Source organism: Manis pentadactyla, chromosome 4 (genome assembly GCF_030020395.1).
Source record: "Manis pentadactyla isolate mManPen7 chromosome 4, mManPen7.hap1, whole genome shotgun sequence".
Classification (NCBI taxonomy): Eukaryota; Metazoa; Chordata; class Mammalia; order Pholidota; family Manidae; genus Manis; species Manis pentadactyla.
In genome coordinates, this window is record NC_080022.1 from 107,761,439 (window position 1) to 107,789,040 (window position 27,602).

The 27,602-nt window shown below is 51.9% G+C and overlaps 2 protein-coding genes across 2 annotated transcripts in view; both read left to right on the plus strand.

Moving 5' to 3' along the window:
- The window catches only part of PHGDH (phosphoglycerate dehydrogenase), a 29,379-nt gene extending 3,421 nt beyond the window's left edge, over positions 1-25,958 (plus strand). The window contains exons 2-12 of the mRNA XM_036924424.2: positions 4,262-4,413; positions 6,031-6,096; positions 9,430-9,484; positions 9,571-9,669; positions 17,894-18,026; positions 18,554-18,702; positions 20,231-20,383; positions 22,264-22,396; positions 23,542-23,672; positions 24,537-24,774; positions 25,631-25,958. Coding sequence (XP_036780319.2) covers positions 4,262-4,413; positions 6,031-6,096; positions 9,430-9,484; positions 9,571-9,669; positions 17,894-18,026; positions 18,554-18,702; positions 20,231-20,383; positions 22,264-22,396; positions 23,542-23,672; positions 24,537-24,774; positions 25,631-25,785 — 1,464 coding nt within the window. The 3' untranslated portion in view covers positions 25,786-25,958. The remainder of the gene's footprint in view (positions 1-4,261; positions 4,414-6,030; positions 6,097-9,429; positions 9,485-9,570; positions 9,670-17,893; positions 18,027-18,553; positions 18,703-20,230; positions 20,384-22,263; positions 22,397-23,541; positions 23,673-24,536; positions 24,775-25,630) is intronic.
- HAO2 (hydroxyacid oxidase 2) overlaps positions 1-27,602 on the plus strand; it is a 262,966-nt gene that overhangs the window by 158,992 nt on the left and 76,372 nt on the right. The window lies entirely within an intron of this gene.

A 27,602-nucleotide genomic window follows, 5' to 3' on the forward strand; every position in this document is an offset into this window, starting at 1 on the left:
CTCCCCCAGGCTAAGCCTGTCCTACTTGCGAAAGGAAACGTGTGAACTTGAGGAACGTGAATGAATGCGTTTTCACTGCTGAGTTAGCATAGTTCGTTGGGAACAGCTTTAAATCCAGCAGAATGTTGGCCTTTTATTTTCCAGCTCTAAGGCAGCTGAGGGACAGAGAGCGGGGAAGCCCACGAAGTTTGGGTATTCAAGGAAGTGCTCCAGCTGCAGCGCTCTTGCACACACACCACAGCGCAGGGACAGCAAGTAGATGGCGTAGTGGGTTGCAGTTTTGGGAGAGGGGCATTCTCCCTTAGAGTGCCAAAGAGGAGCTCATGATGCTGAGGAAAGTTATAATCACAGCAAACTGCACTGAGGATGTGGCCAGATTTGTAAAGCGCCATAGTTTGCATAAGTAGAGGAGAGGAGCTGGCAGTTTAGAGCTAAATTTGGAGGGATGACACGTGGCCTGAGGAGGACAGTGCCTGAGAGTGCAAGGGTTTGAGGGATCAGTGGGAAGTAGGTTGACGTGTAGGCTCAGTATATGCTGATTAAAGGAGTCAATTAATGATGTAACTGGAAGAAGAATTGAGTGAGGAAGGGGTAGTTGAGGGTGTAAGAGACCTTGAAAACTAGTAAACTCTGGCCACATGGGGTGTCTGGTTCACAGTGGGACCAGGGAGGATCTGCTGATTGGGAGTCTCCAAAGGCAGATTCCTCATTTGGGACAGGCGAGCTGGATGCACATCTATCTATATGCTCTGCCTGGAGACTCTTCAGACTCCCTAGATTCAAAGAAAGCTGATTTGAGGGACATCACCCTTGGGGGAAAAGTGTAGAGACTACAGGGTAACTCTGCAAGGGAGATCCCTCCATAGAGAGAGGCCTTGCTGATTAAAAACCATGTTGTTTCTGAGCATATTCTGAGGGCCTGTAGGCATCCTCCCTTACAGCCAGGCCATTCTGGGGGAAGCAGATTCCCCAGGTTTGGGAAGATAGGGGCAGCTTTAGAGACCACATTCAAGGAAGCCAAACCCTAAGATCTTGATGCCTTGGGTGGTCCCTGCTCCAGGCCTGTTTCTTGTCAGTTGAACCCTTGGTCCTGGGCTGACCACTTCTGGTTTTACATGCTCAGTGGTTACCAGTTACCTGAAGGTGCCAGGTGCCATTGCTGGTGGTAAAGGAATGTACACAAGAAACGTGCTTACACACTGCCTGCCACATTGCCCTCTAAAAATGTACAATTCATGCTCCTGTTTTCCTACACTCTCACCAAAACTGAATAGTATCAATTTTTGTTTTGCCAGTATGATGCCTGATAATACCACATGTAAAACTTTACATTTTTGCATTGCCAATATGATTCCTGAAAATACCACATTTAAAAATAAACATGTCTCATGTTTAAGTTATCTAATGTTATAAGTCTTTTTATAAGACTGGCCATTTTATAGTTCTGTGAATTGCCTGCTTGTATCTGCCTATTTTTTTTACTGGGTTCTTTATCATTAAAAAATGGATTTATGGGAGGTTTTCATCATTTTTGGTGATGGTTCTTTGTCTGTTATATATTTTGCAAGGTGTTTCTTACTATATCAAGCCTATCACTTGCCTTTAACTTCATTTATGGGGTCTTTTCCATACAGAAATTTAACTTACAAAAGAAATCAAATTTGTTACTATTTTCTTCTATAGTTTCTGGGATTTGTGTCTTGCTTATGAAACTTCCCCACCCTAAGATCATAAAAATATCCCCCCTTATGTTTTCTTCTAATGCTTATATTTAAAAAATTCTGTAATTCATCTAGATTTTAAAAAAGATAGGAATTAAGTCTTTTTTTCCTAATGCTATCTATTGCATGTATTTTCCTTTCCCCATCAGTTTGAATTTAACTTTTATTTTTATGAATTCCCACACATAGCTGGGTCTGTTGGTCTAGTGCCTACTTGGTTCTGTTGATTAATTTGTCGCTTCTCAGCCTTTTTCTTCCAGCTCCCTCCCAACCTGCTCTCCCTTTGCAGAAAACTCTTGAGTGCTGGCATGTGGCTCCTGTGGCTCCTGTGCCTCCTTATCACACAGTCAACAGGAGGGATTTCTGATGGAGGATTTTTAGTCATGTGACATGTTTGAATTATTTGGGGAAGGAATGTGGGGGCAGTGAGAATGATTTCCAAGGGCCTCTCAAATCACTGGATTCATTGTATTCAGTGGAGTGTGTTAGCGAGCATCAGCTATTACAATAATACTTGGTTTAGAGACATAAAATACAGATGAGGAGACCAAAGTGAAGATGGGATAGAGAACAGCTAGATGATGCAAAAACAGGGCAGGAATGGTCACTGAATCCAGGATTGTTGGCAAAGCTTTCCTGGAAGAGAACTTTATTGTGCCTTGAAGAGTTAGTAGTGTGTAGCCAGACCGGGATGCTTTTTTTCAGAGCGAAGTGCAGTGAACTCGAGTGTGGGACAGACAGCAGAGTCCCCTTTCTGCCAAGGCATTAGCTGGTGGTCAACAAAGATGCTGTAAAGGGAGGAGTTTAGAGCATCCTCAAGATTCCACCTGGTGCCGACAGTCAGCCCAGACAGGGTGGCTCCTGTTTGGTTTCTCCAGCCTTTCCACTGTGTGCTTTTTACACACTGAGGTCACAGCGCTCATGTGTGATGGCGAGTTTTGGTGTGTCTGTCACCTCAAGCTCCTTGAGGGGCTGGGCCATGACTTACTCATCCTGTGTTGACAGGCCAAGCATAGTGCCAGATGCATACATACCAGGCACCCCTTAGATGGAAGAAGACGTGAGAAGGGGGGAAGGAGGGGAAATGGTCTTCCTTAATTCTGTTGGGCTTCAGTTTCTCATCTGTGAAACAGAATTGGATCAGATGTTTATATGTGTTTCTTTAAATCTCATATTTTGAGATTCTGTTTCAGAACCACAGACATAAAAGGGTTTAAAGTGCCCATGAGGGGTCCTGCATCTACTCCCTGAAGGCCTAATCTCCAACCAGTGAAGCATAAACACGAGAGAATCAATTCTACAACCTCTCTTAAACAATCATTCCAGTGTTTAGAAGCCCTCCAGATGGAAATACTGTATTCTGCAGTGTAAGCTTCATTTCTCTCCTCCTCTCCAGAGAAAACCAGCTCTCTGCTCTTCCACATGTAACTTGTCCAAACCTGTTCGTAGTCTAGTCTCTGGGCATGTGTGCAACACACTGTGGGCTCTCACCCCAGGAGCCGATGTCCACGGTCCTTCTCTGTCTGCACAGCCGGTGCTGGGGAGGGGAGAGGGAAGGTCCTCCTGGGTCCAGCTGGGCGCTCTGCTGGTGAAAATGCAGACTTACTTACACTCGTGTGTCAGATCAGATGTGGGAAGGGACTCGAGGCGCCATGGGTTCCAACCCTTTTCTTTTACAGAGGAAGACCAGGGTGCTGGTGACATGACTAAGCATCGTGGTCCAGCTTCTCATTGGCAGACCTAGGACCAGAACCCTAGCCTCCTGACCCCAGCTTCCTCACCAGCCTGGGACAGCCAGTTTGGAGCAGAGTGTGCACTTGTTCACCCGCTCCACTTCCTGGGGACTAATACTGAGTGTTTGGGCAACAATATCCTTATTCTGGCAAGATAGCCCAGGATTCTGAATGAGCCTAAGAAAGACTGTCTTGGGGTCTAACTTAGCTCAAGTAAAGTGACTGTGATGAATCCAGAAAGCCGTTTTTCACATATGGGTATTTTTAGTCTAAAGTTACCTGGCTTCTGAGCAACTATAGGCAAGTTTGATTGTTCTTCCTTCCCCTTATTTTGGTCTCTATTTTAGGAAATGTTTTCCTTTCAACAGTTTTGTCTTTTCTTCACTTGGTCATTCAGCCAGCCAACATTTATCAAGTGCCTTCGCTGTGCCAGTCATAGGGGCTTACAAAGCACAATTTGATGCCCCCTCCCCTTCAGTAGCTCAGTGTCCAACGGAGAAGGTGACATCCATTGAGCAGGGCCAGATATTGTGCCAGGTGCTGTACCTGTCCTATTGCGTGGCCTCCTCACAGTTGAGGAGGCCAGAGCTCAGATTCATAGCTCGTAAGAGATGGCACTTGAATGTGACCCCAGGTCTGACAAATGGTGGAGCCCAGTGGGTGTGAATACATTACACACATGCCACCACTTCCCTTTCCTTGGATATATCCAAGGTATCCTGCATGTAGGAACTCCCACTTTGGGCAAGAGGATCTAGCAGGTCTTGAAGACTGATTTGGGACCCAGATATTTCTTTTCTGCCTCAGGACTGTGAAGGCCTTATTGTCCGCTCAGCCACCAAGGTAACCGCCGATGTCATCAATGCAGCAGAGAAGCTCCAGGTGGTGGGCAGGGCTGGCACAGGCGTGGACAACGTGGATCTGGAGGCAGCAACAAGGAAAGGTGTCCTGGTCATGAAGTAAGTCATGCAGGCCAGGGATGGGTGTGGAGAACACAGGAGGGAGGAAGAATCTTGGGTTAGAGAAAGCTAGGTCGGAGTTGGAAGGGCCTCCAGGAGATTGCCTGCTCCCGGCCAGGTGCTCATAGCCTAGTGGTTCCCGGGTTTTTGACATTGAGGCTCTCTTTGCAATCTCAAAATGCTTTGTATACCCACCCCACAGATGTTTGGGGTGTGGCCTGGTTTGGGGATCAAAAGAAAGTTAGTGAATTTACCTGCATCCCCTGATCCTGCTGTATCCTCCCCTGCTGCCTTCATTGTGCTGTGTGGGGCCAGGTTTTTGTTAGCTCTGCTTTCCTCTGTCTCCCTTGTGCTAGTAAAGTGAGTACATTCTTTCTCTTCCTACTGGAGCCAGGACCCCAGTTTCTCCTTCACACTCCGGGGCCAAGAGGAAAAGGTCCCCATTAGAGCTGTTTTTACACATCCAGAAGAAAGGTCATGTCCGCAATGCCAGCCCCAGAAGACACTCATTTCTGGCTCCCGTCCGGCACTTGGGTGGTATGGCAGGGTCAGCCCCAGCCCACCCTCTGTTCTCGAGTCTCCTCTCTTCTCTCAGGAACCCCATGGTCCTCAGTACTTACCCTTCCCCTCTGTCTTCTCCGCTTCCCCTATAAGGTAGGGGTTAAATGACCAGTCATCTGACTGAGGTCAATATCCAACGGGAGAAATGTTAAACGGTAACCCATCTTACATTCTTGCCCTAGATCCAGAGGCAGCAGCCCCCAAGCCCCTGCAACCCCTTCTTGTGCCCCCCATACAGCCTGTCCACAGGGGGAGACAGGAAGCCAGGTGGTCTTGTGAGAAGACAGACTCTGAGGAGCCTTTTATCTTGACTTTTTAAAAAATAGGATCTCTTGACATTTTTTCTCTCTGTAATCTTCATTTCCAGAGATGAAAAAATCCAGTAGGAGGAGAGTGAACATGTGTGTTAATAAGTTATTCCAAAACAAAAAAAAGCCATGGAAAAGGAAAAATTATTTCACAGGTGTCATCTTTATTCTCTTTTCTATAAAATGGGCAGAGTTAGCATTAACCTGTGTATGTAGGTATGAGTAAGCTTTCTCAGTTCAGAATATGTTAAGAAGATAAGTCAAACAAATGGAGAAAAAAATCAGCTTGTTACTAATAAAAGTCAGGTTGGGTGACTTGACAGAGGCCTGTGGGCAGTGCACTGACTCTGAATTTGATAGGCTTGCTGAGCCACGAGGGGCACAACCTCAGTAAGATTGGTGGCATGGAGCTGCGTGGACTTGGCTGAGCCACCCACATACCTCCCAACCGAGAGAGACTCTTCTGTACGATGGGAGAAGCGAGTTCAGGCAGAGAGGCCGGTGTCTTTCTCCACTGGAGCTCCCTCCATGTGCAAACGTCAAGCCAGGGCAGCGGGTTTCCTTCCAGCCCTGGGATTAGGGCAGGAGTGCATCAGAGGCCCGGCATGGTGGCCCGGGGCTGGGGGCTGGTATCAAGCGCCGGTGAGCTCAGGGAGCAGGAGACTGGCACTCGAGGCTTTGTGTTGGGGCAGGAGTGGGAATATAGGGTCTGGGCCCACTGATGTCCCCTCTCTTCTTTGATCTTTAGCACCCCTAATGGGAACAGCCTCAGTGCTGCCGAGCTTACCTGTGGGATGATCATGTGCCTGGCCAGGTAAGTCTCTGACTTGTCAGCAAAGCTGATCTCTGGTATGTCCATAATTAGGACCTCCAAGCAAAGAGACCCAGAGAAACTTAGAAACCCTTAGGCTTGGCGACGTGCAGACTGCGAGAACCCTCAAGGCCCTCAGTCCTCTCCTGACGTCCCTCACCCTGGTGCCGGCACACAAAGGTCTGATTGCCTCTTGGGGTCCGAGTGCTGGCAAATGGATGGATGTTACAGCGCTGCTCCTCCTCAGCTAGGGAGGCTCACTGAGAAAATAACCATGTGTGCGTCTTCCTCTTCTCCTTAGTCTCTTTGCACTCACCACATGCATCCTTTGTGCCTGTCATAGCAGTGGGCTTCCCTTCGCGCAATGCCTTTTCTGACCTCTTAGCCTTGCAAATATTGTTTCTGCTGCCTGGAACATTCTTCCCCATTCATCTTTATCTGGGTTACTCTTCTTCAAGACAAAGCTTGAGTGTTAATTCATCCAAGAAGTTTTCTCTGGATCCCCTAGCTGGGCTGTACCCCTCCCTGCCCCCCTGCCCCCGGGGCCTTATTTTGTCACTGTCCTTACAGATCTGCAGATCTGCGTTGTGATAGAATGAGATAACAAGCTGCTCTGGGATCTCTACCTTCCTGCAGATTCATGACACAGGGGGACTCAAATGGTTAAATCTCTTGCTCTTCCAGGAGGAATTCTGGGGGTGTGGGCCTCTTCAGTAGAAGGGACAACCTGGGAACCAGTGGACCTGGCCGCAAACTGTGCATGAGTCTTAGCATGTGGGGTGGTAAGGTGACTATTGAGGACTGCTGTTGAACAGGCAGTTCAAGCATTTCTGTGGGCAGTGGGCAGGGCAAGGAGCCAGTGGGCAGGGCATGGAGCTGCTCTGGGTCCCTTTGCAGATCCGCCAATCCTTGGGTCAGGCAGCCAGGGCTCCTCGCTCAGGCCTGCAGCCTCTGGGGCTGAGAAATTGCTCTTTTCCCCTCTCAAACACCTCCTGCCCCTCCTGCAGGGTGGATCTGGGAGAATTATCCTTTGTTCTACCCTTCCCAAGACTTCTTCCGGAGCTTTAGGTATTCAATGATGCCCACTGGCCATGAGGAAGAGAGGAGGCTGGAGAAAGCGAAGAACAGCAGAGCCTGCACAGTGGAAGCACCCCAGCCGGGAAGGGCCCCGAGCGTGGCTGTCTGGGTATTCCAGAACATGGGGGCTGGACGTGCACCCCTGGAGATGTGTAGAGGCCTGCTGCCTTGGGTTCACTTGCTCTATTCAATTCAGTGGTGATTTTTTGTTTTGTTTTTGTTTTGAGTTGAGGGAGGGATCTCAGTGTAGCTTTCTGTCTAATTAATTCCCTCACTTTTCATTCTGGAGGTGGAAGGAAAGGCCAGGGGGCCATGAATGATTTTTCTCTTGTTCCAGGCCATCTTTACTTAAAGGAGTAGGTAGAGTGGAATGATTCAAAGAAGGCGCCCCATTCCCAGCCTGTCCTCATTCATCAAAAACACATCCAAACTAAGAAAGAAGCCCCCTGTTTAGAAGGAATGGCCAGTCTCCCAGCTTATTCTGTGTTTAATCGGCCTGCTTTTCCATCGGGGCAGCAGTAGGAGGGAAGGCTGAGAGCACTGGGCAATGTGGGTGGAGAGCAGCCCTGAACGGGCCTCACAGTGGGGGACTTTGAACAGATGGCAGGAGTTCCTGGGGTGCACAGAACAGGGACGCAGAAAGAGTGGAGAATGCAGCACATGTAGGTGTCATCATTTTGCTGCCTTACCTTCTCCTCCTGTAAGTCAGCCCAGCTACCATTTAATTTTCAGAAGGTCCCTTGCCCACATCAGGGTCCTCCCCAGACCAGCGTGGGGGGCCCCGTATTAAAGCTTGGGGAGGGCCCGTGACCAGCTGGGTGTAGCAGTTAGAGGGAGGGTTTGGGGATTTCTTCATGCGCTCTGGTGCCACATGCACATCTTTTAGACAGCATGATGGAGTCAGGTGGGCAGAGATCAGGATGGGAGACAGCTGAGAGGAGGTGGGTGGCGGCTTTGTCCTACACGTTAGAGGCATTTTGTTAGGCAGCTTGCTGTGAACGGGGCATTCCGTCCAGAAGTCATTGTCCTTATGATGTTCCTGGAATGAAGACCCTCTGCTGAGCCTGACAGACGAGAGCAGTGACATGAAGCTTGTTCCCTGTGAGGCTGCTGCCTAAGCTCTGCTGGGTTGCCCCATGAGCCCATAGGAGAACAGAGTCCCGTCGGCCCTACCCTCAGGTGGAAGTCTGTGTCGTGATGATGTGTATGCATGAAAGGATGCCTTCTGTAAGAACTCAGTGAAGTGGAAACACACGGACTGTGTTTGGAATCTCCCTTTTCCACATACACATACACGCACACACACTCCACCCTGTATTTTGAGACCAATAAGAAAGCCTGTGTTTAAATACTGAGGAGGCTACCTGTACGGGGGATGTCTTCCTTGGCTTTGAATTGGTTCAGCCAGTTCCAACTGGGTGATGCTGGGTGAAGTGTTTACCTCCGGTGCCTCCATGCAGCTGTGAACATCGAATGAGCTACTGTATCTCTAAATACTTCTTATAAGGTCTCTAACATCAAGAAGGTGCTCCTTGAACATTTTAAGCATTGTTTCTTGTCTCTTCCCATGTGGCTTCCAGAGAAGCCTGGATGACAGCATCTCACACGATGTGACCTTATGCTATGACCTCTGACCCCTCCAGAAAACACAGGGAGACTCAGACATCCATGTTAACCAATAGGAGATAGGTCGTGGGGTGTGTGTGTGTGTGTGTGTGTGTGTGTGTGTGTGTGTGTGTGTGGTGTTGGGAGAGGAGGTGATGTGGATGTGAGACATGTCTGCACTGTGGCACCCACCCTTCAGCTTAAGAGAGCTTAAGAAATGCTCAAGGGAGAATATGTAATGAGCTGTCCCCTGATACAGTAGAAGATGTCATAGGTTGTGGCCCTGGATGGAATAGGGAAATAATTATTCTTGAACTTCAGGAAGTTTCATGTCATCAAAGTCCCTCAGGACCCATTTTGTTATCTCCACAAACCCTGGAGGATTGGGTATTGCTTTTTACGCCCCAAAGTCACGAAGAGTGATACTTCAGCTGCTGGGGGTCAGTCAGGACTCGCAGCTGGGGACAGAAGCCCCAGGACCCCCACGTCCTGCCAAGGGCCTCCGTCTGCTCCACTGCCCCCACCTTCCTCCGTGCCTCGGAGCCAGGCCCAGACTGGGCTTGGCTCCCCGGGGGAATGACCGTCGCAGGTGCTGGCCCCGCAGGCCTCCCGCCGCCTCCTGCGTGTCTGCTGAACCCGTGTGTGTCTTCGCAGGCAGATTCCCCAGGCGACGGCCTCGATGAAGGATGGCAAGTGGGAGCGGAAGAAGGTGAGCGGCCGCCCCTCCTCGCCCTGCCCGGGGCCCGGCCCTGGCGCTGACCTCAGCTCCCTTGTCTTTTGCGTGTTTGGTTGCAGTTCATGGGAACAGAACTAAAAGGGAAGGTCCTTGGAATTCTTGGCCTGGGCAGAATTGGGAGAGAGGTGGCCACGCGGATGCAGTCCTTCGGGATGAAGGTAAGAGGCCGATGGACCCCGCTGACTGCAGCAGTTTTGGAAGAAGCACCTTTGCGTGAGAAAAGCTAACAGGCTCTGTTCAAGGAGGGTCTGACCCTCCTTTACAGCTCCTGACTAAATAGGTGGCAAAGCCAGGGAGAGAGGAAACACTGGCCTGCTGATCTGGGCACTTGAACTCAAAATCTGGGAATGCAGGGTGGAGGTCCTGCAGCTCTGGGGTGAGTAGTTCCCTGAGGCCCAGTGGAGCAGAGGGGTTCTTACATCACGCCCAGCCTTTCCTCCCCTGCAACGAGGGCCTCCTTGTTTTGCTGTGTCTGTTGCCTGTGATAAATCAGAAAACAGGAGCATATTTATAGCCTACAAGCCAGCAATTATCCATCCCTCTCCTAGCTCCCCTCCACAGTCCAGAAGAGATGGAGGCTGCTTGTCTATCTACTGTGATACGATTGTAAAGCCCAGGGTGGCTGGGAGACCTCACGTATTTCTGAAATCATCCGTGACCCCTGCCTCCTCCAGGACCCTGCCTTATCCTCTCCTGGAGCTCAGAAGTTCGGGTTGAGAGAGGGTTGTCGTAAGAAGCAGGACACATTCCTTCTCAGGGGCCAGTCCTGAAGACTTTGCAAAGGGGAGGCCACTCGGCCAAGAGAGGGGACCTGCAGAGGAGCCTAGATAGGCCAGGGTGACGGAGCAGCCAGGAGTGCTAGTGGACTCTCTGTTTCTGTGGCTGTTGAGGGGACTATGAGTTCAAACTGCAGCCAGAGCCTTTGGTTAAACATTAAGGGAAATAGGTTTGAGAATCAGATCATTTCTAGAAAAATTTACATAGAGCTGCTATGGGATTTTCCCATTCTCCCTTCTCCCTTTCTTTTTGCCCCTTCCACTTTCATAGAGATGGAAGGGACCTTTTAGGTTAACTGTTAATTTTATATTGATGTCTAGAGTTTATAAATTTTTGCTAAGGCCTCCAGGAAGTGGATGGCAGACAAGAACCCCAGGTGGGTATCCCATTACACCGCAGTGAACCTCCTCCCCTCCCTCCTGCCTGTTCCCCACCGCATTTGTTTAAGTCAGCCAAACATCTTTCCTAGGCTATTTATCACTGACTGGGAAGGGCAGGCACATCTTTCTAGGTCCCTAAGAGAGATGGATGTGGCCCAGCAGGATTCATGGAAACAAACCAAAGCTGTGCCCTTCTGTGCAGGGGCAGTGAGGTGCAAAGCCACCATCAGTGCCTTCTCCTCCATCTTGTGATGGCGAGGAATCAGGGTAAAGATTTAGCTTGTGGAGAACTCTGAAAGCAGGGGTCAGGGGTTAAGTAAAACTCAGAGTGCACATAGCCAAACAGGAGTATTGCATTGATGGTACAGTGACCTTGGGACAGGTCGCCAGTCCTAGTGGCTATTCTGCTCCGTTCGCTTCTCTTCCCCACCGTGCCACAGCACATTGACTCTGCTAGCTCAGCAACATTCCAGGATTTGAGACTTGGACGGTGACCTAACGCAGACAATAGCCCCACCTCATTTCCTGGGTAACTGAAGCTGCTAAGCGGCCCTGTTCATTGGCACCCCTCAGTTTATCAGCTGGTGCCTGGGCTGCTTCTCAGAGGCACAGACGGATGTTGGACCTTGAACATCAGCAGCAGGAGTGACTGACACCCCGCAGATGTGTGTTTGATTCAGAGATGTCTAGAGGCTGCTCATGAATATTCATCTGTGTCTCTGGACAAAGCACGCACACCAAGCCCAAGCGTTTTATTCCCAGCCCGGCTTTGAGGGTATGGGTGCTTTTTGGCATTTAACAGATGTCTCTGAAGGGTCACACTAAGGCTGGCTTTCTTCTGGACCATGTTCTTTGTAAACCCCTGAAACGTGCCTTGGAGTGTCCTGCCCTCTCCCAACCCCCCATCAGCCCAGGCGCTGCCTGGCCCTGCGCATTCCAGAGTGGCCCCAGAGCCTCTCATTCTCAGCCATTCACTTTGACTGAGCTTCCTATCAAATTTCTGGGCCCAGGTAAATGTCTCAGGGCAGAGAGACAACCTGCATCATCCAAACTTTGGTTGGTGCTTGAGCAGCTGATGAGCGAGCAAGGTTTTTTCCTAAAGGGCAAGGAAGGAAGGTTCCTGAACAAATTGTGAAAGAGATGGTTTATCAGCATCCAGGCAAGAAACTGATGATCGCTGTTTACCAACACAAGTTGTTTTGAACTAGCTTTGTTCTGTCTTTGGAAACTGATATTAAGCTAGTAGATCATGGAAATCCCTAGATGTCATATACCTGGACTATTTGAAATTACATTTTAATCATATAATAAGTGCATTCTCATAAAAATTGAAATATAGGTGAGGGTCTCTTTGATTACTATCCCAATCCTAGCCTCCTCACAGGTAGTATCAATTTGGTGTGTATCATCTTAGACTTTTTTCTTTGCATTTACTTGGAATATATACAGTTCTTTTCCTATAGGGGGTTCTGTGTCTATAGAGAATAGAATATTGTACATTCCATTAAGATAAAAGTATGTCTTAGAATAAATAAAATTATGGTATTTTTAAACTGCTGCATGGGATTCTATTGTGTGGATAAACTGTTTTTTATTTGGCCATTCCTTCAACGATGGACATATAGATTGTTTGCAAATGTGGACTTCAGCAAGACATGAGTGAGGCCTTTTATGGTACCCTTGGGGTTAAGATGGAAACTGTGAGTTTGGTGCTAAGGGTTTAGTAACTGACTGAAGGACATATCTGTCTCAGTCTGGAGGGTGGTTGTATAGGAAGGTACAGGGCTCTGCCTTACCCACCCTTCTCAGCAGTCTGGCACAGACGTGCCATTTGTGGGCCATGGAATCAGGGGAGGTGGTTAATATGTAAGTGCACAGACTCAGGTCTTAAAACACATGGGAAGGCTCAAATGGTTAGGTATTCTACCAGGAAATTTAGCTAGAATACATATCAACATCCCACATATGGGCCCCCAAAGTAACTAAACAAGTATTGATGTAGAAGTGTTTATGAAAAACTTTTCTAGGGGAGGAGGCCTTTGGCTGACAAAAGTGCAGTGTGGTTAACAGTGGCATGACTGTTAGAAAAGATATGGTGACTTCTGGCTGCATTAAAGGAAGTAGGACTTCCAGAGCAAGGGGGGTGATGGTCCTCATGCTCTGCAGGCACTCTGTGAGTACTGTGAGCCTCTAAGGCCCTGCACTCTGAGAGACTGTGAAAGCTCTGAAACAGAAGGTGACGGTGAGGGGTTCATGTCTCTGTTTCCCGAGGAAGGGACAAAGGGACTGGGCTTACTGAGCCCAGTCATGACTTAGAAATCATACTGGGGGACTTTGAACAGCTGAAGGGCTGTCCCATAGGAAAATCATGCTCTCATGGAGTGGATTCCAGAAGGACCAATAGGTGCAAGCCAGAGGGGACAGCTGGAGACAAGCTGGCCCTAAATGGAATGGGTGGTTACAAGAGTGAGTCTCCCATCACTGCAGATACACTGGGGAGACAGGTTAACCACTTTACCAGCATGCAAGGAGGAGGAATGAACACTGGCAGAAGGTAGAAGCAGGTGCCCTTTAAAGTCCCTACATCTTTGAGCTCCCATCATGCCATGCGCTCCCAGTTTGTTTATCTGGGAGATGGCCCTTAGCAGTGAGTCCACTGTGCAGTCATAGGAATTGGAGTAAAATTGTTAATTACGGCCTGTGTTTTGTTACAGTAACTTGGAAGAACACTGTAATTAAAGACAGAGAGGCCCAGGAGGCCCAGGGAACACTGAGAAGGGGCTCTGGTTGGGCTGGCTCAGCAGCAGTGCCAAGACTGTGAAGGTTGTTTCTGCGGTCCCCTTCCCTCCCTGATACCTCAGGTCTTCTCCTGTGCCCTGTTCTGTGAGCCAGGCTGTTAATCCCTAATTAGGCGGGTAATGGATGACTAACATCTGACCCATTCTGGAATATCACAATCTAAGGGCTGACCCCTTCACATCACAGGAGTTGTAGGGGAGAGACTGTATCTTGTGCTCAGACGTTGGGGATGGACTGCCCCCTTTCCTGTCCTATCTTGTCACTATCTGGTTGCTCAGGGTAGGGGGGATATCTTTAGCTCTGCTAGGGAGCTTAGTTATCCAGATGATTCCCAGTACCACCTGGTATGTGTGTGTGTTGGGACTGGTTGGGGAGCCCACCTGTGCTATCATTCCAACCAGCACAGGCCTAGAAGGAGCCTTGACGTGTGGCCTTAAAGCAGCTGCTGACTTGCTCTGAGCCAAATGACACTGATGTGAGTTTCAGGATAATTCTGGCATCTGAGACCTAGTCTTAAGCTCTTATATTCTTTCTGCTTGAAACTTTCTCTCAATAGTGCTGCTGAATAACAGGTTGTAACTTTGGAAGCACGAGTCATTCATGCCGGCATGTCCCCTAGAATGTGTTACAGGCCCAAGCCAGCCAGGAACTGGGACCTTGCACTTTCTTATCAAGGTTTTCTGAGGAGTGGACCAGCATCTCTTAACAGTTTCTTTGTGCCCAGTGTTGTGATGAATCTGACAGTAGCCCAGACGGATGGACATTGAACCCAAGGCACCAGGTGTCACCAGTTCTTTCAGGTCCAGCTGATGTTTGCTGAGCTCTGCTGTGTCAGATACTGTGCTCACAGTGACCCTCTGGGGTCAATATTATTATCCTAGGTTTACAGATAAGCGAACTGAGGCCCAGGAAGAGTATGATATGCTCAAGATAAGGGGACTAGGAAGCGGTGGAGTCCAGCCTAGACTCTGGGTCTCCTGACTTCAGTCTGGTGCCCTTTGATCTGTACCACCACCAGCATCTTCATTCCTGACCTGTGTTATTTAAACAGTTGCTGTGCCTTGTCCCTGTGCTCAGCTTCTCTCGGGACAAAACCTTCCCGGGTCAGGAAGCTCCTGTCTCAGTTTGGTGACTGGAATTCCTGGTGCCCTAGAGCACTGATTTTCAAGATCTTCCCAGAACCTCAAGTTCTAACAAGGTGCCTTAGGGCCACGGGAGCGGAGCGCAGGGAGACAGCAGGTGACTGGGCTCTGGGCTTGCCTCTCTGCAGCTTTGATCTGTCCTTTATACTGGGCTTCTGTTTAATGCTTCATTGCATGAAGGAGAGGGAGGGTTCCAGTGCCAAGCTAAAATATTTGCCATGGGGTAGAGAAAGGATGTGACCGTCAGGATCCTTTGCTGGACCTCCTCTACCTTGAAGGTTTCCTTGCTCTCCCAGCCGCTGCCAAGCCAGAGGGCCTGGAGCAGGCACGATACGCCTCCCAAGGCCTTTCTATGAGACCAGCTAGGAGGTCACCCTGGAACACATCTTGAAAAGCTAGGGTTACCCTGCTGCCTCAGCATCGGGAGTTTGTCCTGGGGCTAAGATTAGAGGTGGGGAGTCCCTTTGTGAGTCTCCTTAAGGTTCCTCTCTAGGAACAGTCTTTGGGTGATGTGAACCTGGAATTGCTCTCACTTCTGCATGTTAGGACATCTGACACCTTCTAGGACACATCAGGACCCCACGCAGGCTTTGGTCTCTTGGTGGAAGAACCCCAGCTCCCAGCTGAGCTCAGTTCCTGTCTGCTCTGGGTCTCTCAAGGGAAAAATGGGGACAGGGGTTTCCCCATATTCTTTCACTGCTGTTGTCTGCAGACGGGTGACATACTGTGTCTGTGAAGGAAGCTGAGTCGGAGGGTGCTGACCGCTGGGGAAGGCGCTCCCCTTTAGCTCCAGGCACTCACAGAAGGGGCGGTGGCTGGGCTCTGCCTGTGGATCCCTTCCTCCTGGTGGCCCCACACCATTTCTTTGCCCCTGAGAGTGTACAGAGGTGACAGGCTGCTGTGAACTCACTCGGTCAGGCTCAGCTTTGTGACCGCCGTGGGCGCTCCTGTCCTCCCCGACTCCACACGTATTAGAGATGAATAGGTCCATTGTTCCAGCCAGCCTCTGAGTCAGCAGACAAAGATAGCTTGTGAAGGGGACAGGGATCCTCTCTCCTCGCCTGGACACCGATTCTCCCCACGGGAAACAAGCAGGTTCTCTCTGAGGGGAAGGGCCGCGTGGGCCTGCAGTGGTCATGAGCTCATGATCCTGTAGGGCACAGGGGAGGCGGCCTCTTTCCCCCACACCCCCTGTTAATGGCTGGGGGTGGGGTGGAGCGGCCCTTGGCTTTCCTTGTTCCACGAAGCTGACAATGAAAAATGTGATCCAAAAGTTATACCTCATTCATAACTCTTCTCATTTTTTCTCTGGAAGGGCTGAATTTGATATAGAAACCCTCTTTGTCATTATTTTCTAAAATGACTTTACTATTTCCCCCTATGAAATTCATGGTCAATGGGGAAAAATTAAAAAGCATAGGAAAACATAAAGGAGAGAACAAAATTTCTGCCATCCAGAGAGAACCACTATTTAAGTATTAGGTTTTGTGTTGTTTCTGTTTTGGTTTCATCCTGGGTCAACTCTGAGCATTCTCCTCTCAGGGAGCTTTCTTTTCAAGGAATATTGACTTACCGGATGCTGGAACAGAGGATGACTTCAAAATCATACGCACGCGTCCTTCACTCAGGCCTGAGGACCCAGGTCCAGAGGGCAGTGCCTCACTGTGAGTCATGGTTGACAGCAAGGAAGCAGGGCCCAGGCCCAGGTCCCCTGGGTCAGCGCCCATGACCCAGGCCTGCAGGCCCTCCTGGGCCAGCCGGCCGCCCTGCTGTCACGAGGACGCTGATGGCTTTGAGTCCTGTCGGCTCTGGTACCTCTCTCCCCGGTCAGTGCCGCTCCCTTCTGAGCGCGTGGAGACAGCTCCGGGAAGGCCTCCTGGGCGGGCAGGCAGCAAGAGGCTGGGCCTGTGCTGTGCTGCCAGAGGCTGCAGATGCTTCCCCCCTGCCTTGGCTGGTGTCATGACCTTTGCAGCACTGCCTTTGCTAAGACATGTGTGACTGGCCCCCAAGATGTGTCTCATGCCGGAACAATCTTTTTCCCTTACTCCATCCCTGTTTTCTCAGTGGGTCCTGTAGGCCTCCCCACTCCTCCTGATTAGAGAGTAGGTAGTAGGACTGCAGGCTCTGGAGTCAAAGTACTGATGTGTGTCCCGTTCTGCCATTTGCTAGCTGTGTGACCTTGGACAAGTCATTGAACCTTTGCCTCCTCTTCTGTAAAATGGGGAAATAATGGTACCTAACCTAGCAGTTATGAGTAGAATGAAAGCACCTGACATGGTAAATGCTGAATACATGTGTCCCATTATTAACTATGACAATATCCTTTCTTCCTTCTGAGCACTGTCTTCTCCAACTTTCCTTCTTACCATCACCAAAATCCATCTGATGACCCTTGGCCAACTTTATGCGGTTGCTGTAGTTCACACCCTCAGGGTTTCTGCCTGCCCCCACTCCCCAGGAGTCAGCCTTCCCTCTCAGCAGCCTCAGAGATCCCTGTGTTTTGGGGCCAGCCCAGACCAAGGGTCATTCTGGGTCCATCCCATCCACGGGGCCTTCAGGTCTCACTTTCCTCCTCTTGATGTCGCCATCCCCTCACCTCGGCCCCAGTCAGCCCCGCCTTGTTGGAAGGATCTACCGCCGGTGATTTGTGCTGCTGTATGATCAGTCACCAAGTTATGCTTCCAGGACGAGCTGCATTTTAAGCCTTACGAACAGAAACTTCAAGAGGGGACCACACTGTCCCCAGTCGTGTGGCAGCACTGGCCTCTCTCCCTCTCCCTGGTGACCAGTCGTGGCCTCATTCCTAGCTCTGTGCTGAAAGAGTCGGGGCATCTGCCTGCCCTCTCGCCCCGGGCCTGCCGGCTGCAGCCCGCCTCTCAGCGCCCTCTGCTGGGTGTGCCCTGCCACCACAGCCCTGCTTCCCATTGGCCTGTCCTTCCTCACGGGCTCTCTGCTGTTTGAGGGTTTCAGAGCTCCACCGAGGCCAGCCACGCGAGCTGCTCTTGCATCTGCTCCTGATTAAGAGCTGGAGGTAGTAGACAAAGCTCCCATTGAACTCTGGCCCCGCCGCCTCCTGGTATTTAAGCCCTGCTTCCTTCAGCTCTAAGGTAGAAAGAAAACAGTACCATCTCCCCTCTATTGTGGTCAGAAGTAAACTGGTGCTTGGAAAGGCTTAGCAGCAGTGCTTGGTATATGGTAAATGCTCAGTTAATGGTGGCCATTTTAATACCAATACTAACCATTCACAATGACTCCCACTCTCTCTCATTCTCACTCCTGACCAGACTATAGGGTATGACCCCATCATTTCGCCAGAAGTCTCCGCCTCCTTCGGTGTTCAGCAGCTGCCCCTGGAGGAGATCTGGCCTCTCTGTGACTTCATCACTGTGCACACCCCCCTCCTGCCCTCCACCACAGGTGGGTCTGTTTCTGCCTTGTGGGTGGGCCACAGAAGCCACAGGCTGTGTGTAACGGTGGGCTTTGCATCTGGGCCTTCCAGTGACTAGCTGTAGGGAGGGTCCCACTCAGGTTCCACGAGCATGGAGCCTGGTGCTGCTTTGTTAGGCGGCTCTGCATCGGGCGGAGAAGGGGGAAGCCAGCTGGAAGTGCACAGATGTCTGCGTGAGCAGGTCCACATGCAGGCGCAGTGACTCTGCGACCAGTTCCTGGTGCCCCTGCCTGCCTTTCTGGTCTGGGACCACTCAAAGCACTAATGACTCAGGGACTTCTAGGATGTTTCCAGACTGAGTCCGGTCCAAATCCAGAGCAGGCACTCCTGCCCCAGAAATCGAGAGGGGACAGGGGAGATCAGAGACGCTGCTGTGCGTGGGTAGGAGGCCTGTCAGGAGAGCTGGTGTTGGGGAAGGGAGGGCCTCGGGCTCTGCTCCTGCCCAGCACACGGGTACCGGGCACCATCACTGCAGGGAAGCCCTTCTCCCTTCCAGGCTTGCTGAACGACAGCACCTTCACTCAGTGCAAGAAGGGGGTGCGGGTGGTGAACTGCGCTCGTGGAGGAATCGTGGACGAAGGCGCACTGCTACGGGCCCTGCAGTCCGGTCAGTGTGCCGGAGCTGCGCTGGATGTGTTCACAGAGGTAAGGCCTGGGCTGCGTGCTGGGGAGTAGGGGACAGGTGGGGCTGGGGCTGGGACTGGGGGGCCGAGGAAGCCCAGTGTGCATGGTGAATGGGAGAAATTGTGCTGCCAAAAATGACACTCTTGTGGCTTGAGGAGCCCCTGCAGAGATTGTGCAGAGGCAGCCATGTTATCTTCTGCGAATCTCAGATTCTAAGTAGGACCCAATTTCTCTGCTTGGGCTCCTGGACTGCTGCCATGTTGACAACCTAAGGGAAGCCCAGAGCAGCACATCAGTTCTGAGGACAAAGAGAGGTTTAACATATTCACATAGGCCTCTGACAAAATGCATCTTACTGCCAAGACATCCCACCTCCATTGTCCACTGACTTTCCCTTCCTTTCCTTCCTTTCCTTCCTGTCCTCCCAGGGAGGGAAGGAAGCCCAAGGATAAGGATCAGAAGCATTCCCCTGACCCGGGGGCAGGCTGCTCTCCTGAGGTTTCTCTGCAGGAGCAAGAGACTCCATCTCTGCTACCCCGCGCCCTCCAACCTACCCTCCCCACAGATGGAAGGATGAAGAGTGCATTACCACTTGGGCCCTGTAGGCATCTCTTAGAAATCCTGCCCCCAGCACCAGAGTCCAGGGGCAGGAGGGTGGCTCTTGGGGTAGGCGGTATGGATGCTGTTTACCAGCTGTACAGCCCCGGCCTTCTCTGGGGTCCTGCGGCACCGCTGTCTCCTCCCTGCCCAGGCACACGACACATAAGTTTGAGCTCCTGGTTGTCTTTCTTGGTTAGATCGTAAGCTCCTTGCAGGCAGGGGCATGCCCAGCCCTTCTTTGTGTCAGTGTCTCCATAACACAGCACTCCCCTTGCTGTCTTTGGTTTCCTCAAACACCTACTACTGTGGGGCCAGCACTCAGAGGTCTAATGGCCAGACGCCAGTGGGAGCAACAGAACCCTGGGGAGAATGGCTGGAGGAGAAGAGGCCTAAGTGACACTCCTGAGGGCGGCACATTGTGCTTAGTGAGCAGAAGGGGTGCAGAGGACCCCGGAGGGTGGGGTATAGACACCAAGGTGTGGTCAGGGCCCAGATGGGACACCTCTGCTGAGTGCCTACAAACAGCCTGACACTGGGCTAAGAGGCGACAGTAGGTGCTGCAAGGTTTATGGGTGGTTTGAGGGAAAAACCAGTGGCAGCACTTTACACTGGTTGAGCACCTCCTTACTGATCTTACTGGTGCATAATCCCCATGATAGTGTTGGGATGTAGCTATATTCACCCATTTTATAGATAGGAAAACCATGGCACAGAGAGATGGAGATGTGCTCCAAGGCACATAGGTAGCAAGTGATAGAGCTGACGTTCAAATTCAGTCTATAGCTCTGTCCCCTTTGCTGCAGTGGAACATTCATGAAGAAGCCAGGCATTGAGTCCAGGGGCCATCTTGACAAAACAGTCTTAGAAGGCAGTGTCCCTCCTACCCTCTTCTCCATCTGCCCCAGGGCAGCACACAGCAGCTGACCAAGAGCTGTCTTTTTCTGGGCAGGAACCACCACGGGACCGAGCCTTGGTGGACCATGAGAATGTCATCAGCTGTCCCCACTTGGGCGCCAGCACCAAGGAGGCCCAGAGCCGCTGTGGGGAGGAGATCGCCGTCCAGTTCGTGGACATGGTGAAGGGGAAATCTCTAGCAGGGGTTGTAAGTATCGCCAAGTGGGGCTGGGGCCCAGGGGTCAGAGGGCACGGGAGAAGGGCTTCTTGTTGTTGGGAATGGTGGCAGCAGGGGTAAGCAGTGGTGTGGTGACCAGATTCCGCCCTGAGAGCAGAAGATAAGTGGCTCCACTTGAGCCAGCCCCCTGGTGGGGTGGCGGGGCTGCGATAGCCCCAGCCCTGGGGCTGAGGCCTGACAGCAGGGGCCAGCTTCGCCCCACTCTCCTCTGCACTGCTACAGAGACTGCAGTGCCTCCCGGGCATGCACAGAGGCCGCATTGTTCTCTGCATGCCTTGGAAATGAAGGAGTGTGGCTTGGGTGACAGCCGGAAGCCTTGGAGCCAGGAACCAGCCTGTGGAGAAAGCCCATTGGGGCACTTTTCACCTCATAACCTTGAGCCGTCCTTTCACTGTGTCCATGTGAGAGCCCTGGGCAGGCAAGCCCCCTCCCCTAACGGGAGCCCTCCATGCCAGCTGGCCCCTCCAAGTTATGGCCTAATGCCCTCACTGCTTGTCTTTGCTCACACTGGGCCCTTCCTGGCATGTTCTCCTCCAAGCTTAACCTTACTTATACTTCAAGTCCTGTCTCATCTGTTCCATCTTTGGATGTTCCTTAAGCTCCAGTGGGCCCCAGATACTGTCAAAGCCCTTTGGGAACACAGAGATGAATACAGAAGGCATAGCTCTCCTTTGGGGGCCCACCACCCCTTCTTGAAGATTTGCTTGCCTTCCCAGCTCCATCTCAATCCTTTTGCAACAAATTACATTCTCTCTCGTTACTAAGGTTTCATGAGTTTGTATCTTTCTCCTTAACTAAATTCTAAGTTCTTTGAGGACAAAAATCTAGGATGCAGGCGTCCCGCAGCTTGCCTGGCTCTGCCCGGAGCACTGAATCAGTACTCTGTGAGAGTCGGTGAAGGATGTGGGGACACCTTCCTGGCCTACCCTCAGTGTAGGAATTTCACTCCTGAGGACAGAACTGTGGCAGGAGACACAGGCTGCTTTGTTCAGCCCTGCCAGGCCTGCTTTGGTAGCCCGTCTCTTAGAGCCACCCTGCTGTCTGCGTCCTGCTGCTCCCCTGCAGAGGAGTCCTCAGGGCCAGCCTGGAGAGCGTGGCAGTGGCCACAGGAGGTAGTCAGCATTAGACCCTCGGTCTGTCCATGCCGCCTGCTATGCTGTTGGCCTCTCGGGCCAGGGCACACTTTCTCGCTCCTCTGTTTGAGTGTCACAGGCTGCTGAGCAGGGTCATTCCCCTAGGTGATGCTGGTCAGGTTTGCTGGCTGAGGTTTGCTCCAGGACCGTTGCCAGCCAGTCTGGGCTTGGCTTTTCCCTGTCCAGCCCTTTAGCAAGATAGGTTTCTCCCACCACCCCTGCAGCCCTTGGGAGTCATTCATGTTGTCCTTAGGTAGCGGTGGCATTCCATGCCTCTTCCTGCAGGAAACTCCTTAACACTGGCCCCATCAAATGGAGCCACCACATGTCCCCATCTTACTCAAGAGGTAAGAGTCCTCGTGATCTGTGCCCCCCCCCCACAACTACATCAAAGACTCGCCTCGCTGTTGTGCTGCCCAGACCCCCCCAAGCAGTCCAGATGGGCATGCGTTTCCTTGCTTCTGGCAGTTAGGGGTGCTCTTCTTAGCCTTCTGTGCCCTTTCCTGGCTCAACAGCTCTCCTGAGCTATGGGCACAAGTTGTCATCTCGTTGGTGGCTGTTGGAAGTTGTCACCACCCACCCCTTCCAGGCACTCAGGCAAAGCAAGATGCCCCTGCATCTCCTCCATGTGGAGCCAAGGCCCTGCCTGGGACTGGGCCTGACTGCTGTGCCCTGCTGCTGCTTGCTGACCCAGCTCTGCTCCCCGTGTGTCTGCAGGTGAACGCCCAGGCCCTTACCAGTGCCTTCTCTCCGCACACCAAGCCTTGGATTGGTCTGGCAGAAGCTCTGGGGACGCTGATGAGAGCCTGGGCTGGGTGCCCCAAAGGGACCATCCAGGTGGTAACACAGGGTGAGCCGGGGACTCTGCAGAGGGAGGAGGAAGAGGGACGTGCGCTCGGCACCCACTGGTGTGTCTGCTGCCGGTCACAGGCAGTGAGGCACTCGGAGACTGCCCTGGTGCCAACTGACTATGGCTCACGTCCCATGTTCTGTCTGAATGTGGCTCACTTGCTATGGAGCGGTGAGAGGAGAGGACTGCAAAAAGTCACTGGAAAGTACACTTAGTTCATACAGCATTTTTAAGGTGTACATGTTTTAGGTGCAAGAGAGACCTCCACAAGGGATGGAGTTTCACACAAGAGGTATTAAGGTCGGTGGAGGGTCGCTAGATGAAGCAACGGGGCCTTTGGTCCCAGTTTTGACCTTGTCACTTAGCTGCTGCGTGACTCCCTTCTCTGAGCTGTGGGTTCTTCACATGTGAGCGGGTCAGGGGTCGGTGCACCAGACGACGCGGTGGGGGAATTTTGTGCTCTGCGGGCCCTTGGATAAGCTGAAGGTCCTTGGGGAGTGGGAGTGAGGGTGGTGCCCTGTCAGCCCTTGGTGACTGCACAGACACTGGCCACCTGTGCAGCGGGCCCAGCTCAAGCAGATGCAGTTGAGAGACCCAGGAGGGCTGCAGCCCCCTAAGTCTGCAGAGGCTTGTCCTTCCCACTAACTGTTGGGCAGGTTCTCACTTGGGGAGAGAGTGAGGCTGGGGCCGCGTAGACCCTGAGCACTGCCAGGACCGGGCAATGTCTCCACGGCCTGTGCACCATGTCAGAGGAAGTGAGGCACTGTTTTGGCTGCCTGTTGCCTGAGGATGGTAAGGGCATGCGTGAGTGCCAGGGCCAGGGTGTGAGTGGGAAAAGTTTCAAGTGTTCCTTTGGGGTACGACTGGCAGGCCAAGGCATCTGGGCCAGGGGCAGGGGCAGGGGAGTGGGGCTGAGTTTCAAAGAGGAGTTCCTTAGGTTGGTGTAGAGTGTCCTGGGTTTCCTGGCCTGCACCCCCAGTGTCGCCCTGGCTGCTCACCCTCCAATGATCTGCCAGGGCTCACTAGGGTCGGAGACCGCAGGGAAATGGGGAGCTTGTCATACCAAGCTTGGTGCTGGTGGTCTCCTGCTCCTTCCTGTGTTGCTCAGCAAACAGCAACCTTATGGTGGCTTTTTTGGTCCCCAGGCACATCCCTGAAGAATGCGGGGAACTGCCTAAGCCCTGCAGTCATAGTTGGCCTCCTGAAGGACGCTTCCAATCTGGCGGATGTGAACTTGGTGAACGCCAAGTTGCTGGTGAAAGAAGCTGGCCTCAATGTGCGCTCCCCCGAACTCTACCTTTCCAAGCCCTGTCAGCACTGCCCTTCCCACCCCTTCCCTGTGGGGCTCCCGGCCCTGCCCCCTGTCAGGAGCCCTGGTGCCCTGTTGCACTTGACACTACTCCCCAGAGAGGTAGCCATGATTTCTTCATCTGCAAAGCGAAGAGCCGCCTGCCTGTGAGCGTTGCTATGGGTGAACTAGTACTCGAGAGGGTGCTTTGTGCATAGCTGCTCTGTGAACAGGAGCTGGTGGCAGCATCCCGATGTTACACCCAGGAAAGAGGAGCAGGGCTGCATTGAACTGGAAGCTGAGAGAGAGCCCAGAGCACCTGGCCTCTGACTCTCTGTCCAGTGCTCTTACCACAGCTCCTGGTTTCTTAATTAACTTGGAAATTCTGGCAGCTACCAACACAGTCTCAGACTCTATTGTCCTCCCGTCTTTCCTTTGGCATCCTCCCCTCTTGCTCCCTTTTTGGATCAAAGTCTGTCTCTCAGCAGTGGGAGCTGACAGGAGCAGCAGGCTGTCCAGCGTCGTGTTCCCCCTCCTTTGCCCTCTGTGGGGAAAGCGGTGAGCAGGAGGGGCTGGCCTGCTCCCAGCCTCCCTCCCTCCTTAGCTCCCACCACCCCTCCAAGCTTTTCCTCTACTTGGTCGAGCTGCACTTGCCCTCCCTTTGGAGAGGCCATTGACTGTCCCAGGATGCTAATGCTCAGGGCATAAGGCTGAGCTCATTTGCTCTCTCTTCCATGCCTGAGTTGCATATTGTCTGAGTTGAAGTCCTACAAATCTGTGATGAGGCGAAGCGGGAAGATGGATGCTCTGCAGCCAGGAGGCATAACTGTGCCTCCTACCTTCTCTTTGCAGGTAACCACCTCCCACAACCCTGCTGTGCCAGGGGAGCAGGCCTACGGGGAATGCCTCCTGACTGTGGCCTTGACAGGTGTCCCCTACCAGGCGGTGGGCTTGGTCCAGGGCACCACCCCTGTGCTGCAGGCACTCAACGGAGCTGTCTTCAGACCGGAAGTGCCCCTCCGCAGGGGCCTGCCCCTGCTCATTTTCCGGGCTCAGCCATCCAACCCTGCAATGCTGCCCACCATGATTGGTGAGGAGGGGCTGTAGGGCTGCTGTACCCTTGAGGCAGGGGCAGGCATGTTGAGGGGAGAGAGTCTGTCCTGGGAGTGGGCTCCGTGGCTCTTGGGCTTCTTCAGCTTCTTTCCGTGTTGCAAGGTGTCTCTGGATCATCAGCATACAGAGGGGTTCTCATGCCAGTTTCTAGAACACTTGGGGAGTGGATAGGGAGTTAAGAGGGATAGTGCCTATGTAAGATGGCAGAGCAGTGTGGCAGAGGGAGGACCCCAAAGTTCCTGTTAACTGGCTTGCTCACCATGTGGAGCACAGTGTGGACCTGCCCACAGAGCTGGATCCGAGGAGCTCAGAATCACTGTGTGCAGGTGTCCTTTCTTGACCACAGGCACTCATGGTCAGCCTGACTGCAGCAAAACATGTCAGGGCATCCCCTTGGCATCCTGAACCTGCTCCAGTCCCCTAGTGCCCAGTGCCCAGCTGCCAGGAGTCTTGGAGGCACTTCCAAGTTTGACAGAGAGCATGTCCACAGACTTCATCACTGCCAGCTGCCCAGAGGAACTTTCTCCTGCTTTTCTCCCTTGCTGTTGGTCTGGATAAAACTGGCAACCAGCAAGTCAGGAGACTGCTGTGGTTCTTCGTGGCTGGCTCATCCCTTCCCTGCCTTGTCTGAGGGTCAGGGTGTTCCCAAAGAGACTCCAGAATAGCAGGGGAGCTGGGCAGGGGCTCCATTGTTCCCACTCTTTGATTCCGAGACCATAACCTCTCCTGTCCCCAACACGCATACTGCAACTTTGATGACAGAAATCCAAGACATCTGATCCTGCTCCTTCCCCCATGCTCCGTGCCAACCCAGGGTTTCTTCTACTCCCCAGGACTCCTGGCAGAGGCAGGCGTGCAGCTGCTGTCCTACCAGACCTCCGTGGTGTCAGATGGGGAGACCTGGCATGTCATGGGCCTCTCCTCCGTGCTGCCCAGCCTGGAGGCGTGGAAGCAGCACGTGACCGAGGCTTTCCAATTCTACTTTTAACCTCGGGGTTCACTGGTCCCAGCCTCAGGACCTTTTCTGAAGAAACCTGCCCACTGTGGTCTACAGAGAGAGGAGATCCACACTCCTGGGGCTGACACCTCTTACACTGCAGCAGTCATTGGACCCCTGTACACAGCAATAACTCCCTACTAAAGAGCCTATCCCAAATCTTGCATCTTTGTGTTATCATTACCCTGAAGAGCCACCAGAGGGCATGTGCGGGCTGCCATGGGGCTTGATTTTGGCTGCCGGGAGGGTAAAGTGGAGGGAGTGTGAGGTGGGTGAACCGCATGCCTGGAGGTGGGTGCTCTGAAGAGCCCTCTCCTGTTTCTCAGGTTATTCAGGGGTATTTTTACAGGAGCAAAGTTTCTTATTTCAGATCTCTTTCATCTGGGAATATACACACACATTAGTAAGTGTAGTTCAGTAATGTTCAGTATTACATGCCAGGCACTGGGCCATGGATGAGGATTAAAACCCAGACTGCTTCCTGAGAAGCCCCCATCTGCTGGGGGGCCAGAGCACACGGAGGTCACTGGAAGCGGTGTGGAAAGTGCTGCCACAGGTGGTTATGAATTCTGCTGAGTCTGAAGGAAGAAGAAATTTGAGCCGAAGATGGTGTCTCCAAGGAGATGTTTGGAAGGAGTTCATAAAGAGGAAACTGCATGAGTAAAAGCATGGGGCATGAGGATATTCGGTGAATTCACAAAGCCAGCTCCCTATGGGTTGGACAGTATAATACTTTGTTTTTTCAGATGATTTTCATGACGCATGAGAGACTGGCGCTCCTTGACCGTAAGGGTTTCACCTTGTGAGGGATTTTTTTCCCCATTATTACAGGATGATCCAGTGTGTGTGCCCATAGTGTTTGTTTTTGAGACTTCTACCCGGATTAAGAAGGCCCAGCACAGGGCAGCTGATTGGCACTGAGCGGGGGCGAGTCACCACTTTGGCCTCCTTAGCACTGTGGCTGCACTGAAGGTCGGGGGGATCTCTACCACTAATCGGTTGCTGTGCTCGCACCTGCAGTGAGCTCGGGAACGTGTTAGGGCCTTGCTGGAACATACCTGGGAGGCATGGGTGTGGGTATGAGCAGCAAAGTTGGCTTTGGGCAGCTCTGCCCTTCAACAAATGTTGAATACCCTAAGCTGTGTTCCTTCATCAGTACGAGGGATAATGATACCTTTCAGAGTCTCAGGATGAAATGGATTGAAAAGTGGTTTATGGAAAGTGCTCCAGTCACTTAATCAGCACTTGCTTCTTCACCCTTGTGCCCTTCTTTGAGAGCAGGTCTCACTCCGTCTCTTGCAAAGACAAGAGGCCTCTCTTGACCTCACTGTGGTAGGATGTGGGGCATCTGACACCGGACAACCCACCCTCTCCTACTGGAAAGAGATCTGTGCATCACTTGGCATCCGATTAGAGTCATTTGAGCCCATGGATAGCTAGAAAATCAGGCTGAGACTGATGGAATTAAAAATTCAGTGAAAAATTGAGCTCAGTTTTCAGCCCTTCTGCTTCTTTCCTCAAAACTCCCTCAACAAACCATATTCTGTTTTTTGAAGTGGTCAGAACAGTTCTAGAAACTCAAACAACGTGACCATCTCAAAGTGTATTTCTAGGCATGGGTGCCCGAGAAGGCACGGGACAATTTCATTGCATCACCCTGTCCCATGGCTTTCCGCATAAAAACCCACATTTAAAATGGTAAGATTTTTAAATGCAGCTAGTGCTGCCTGGAGGGGGCTGTTCACTCCTTTGTGTCACTGTGGTTTGTGGCCTCCCTGCATACACCTGGCTTAAGAGTTGAATTTCAT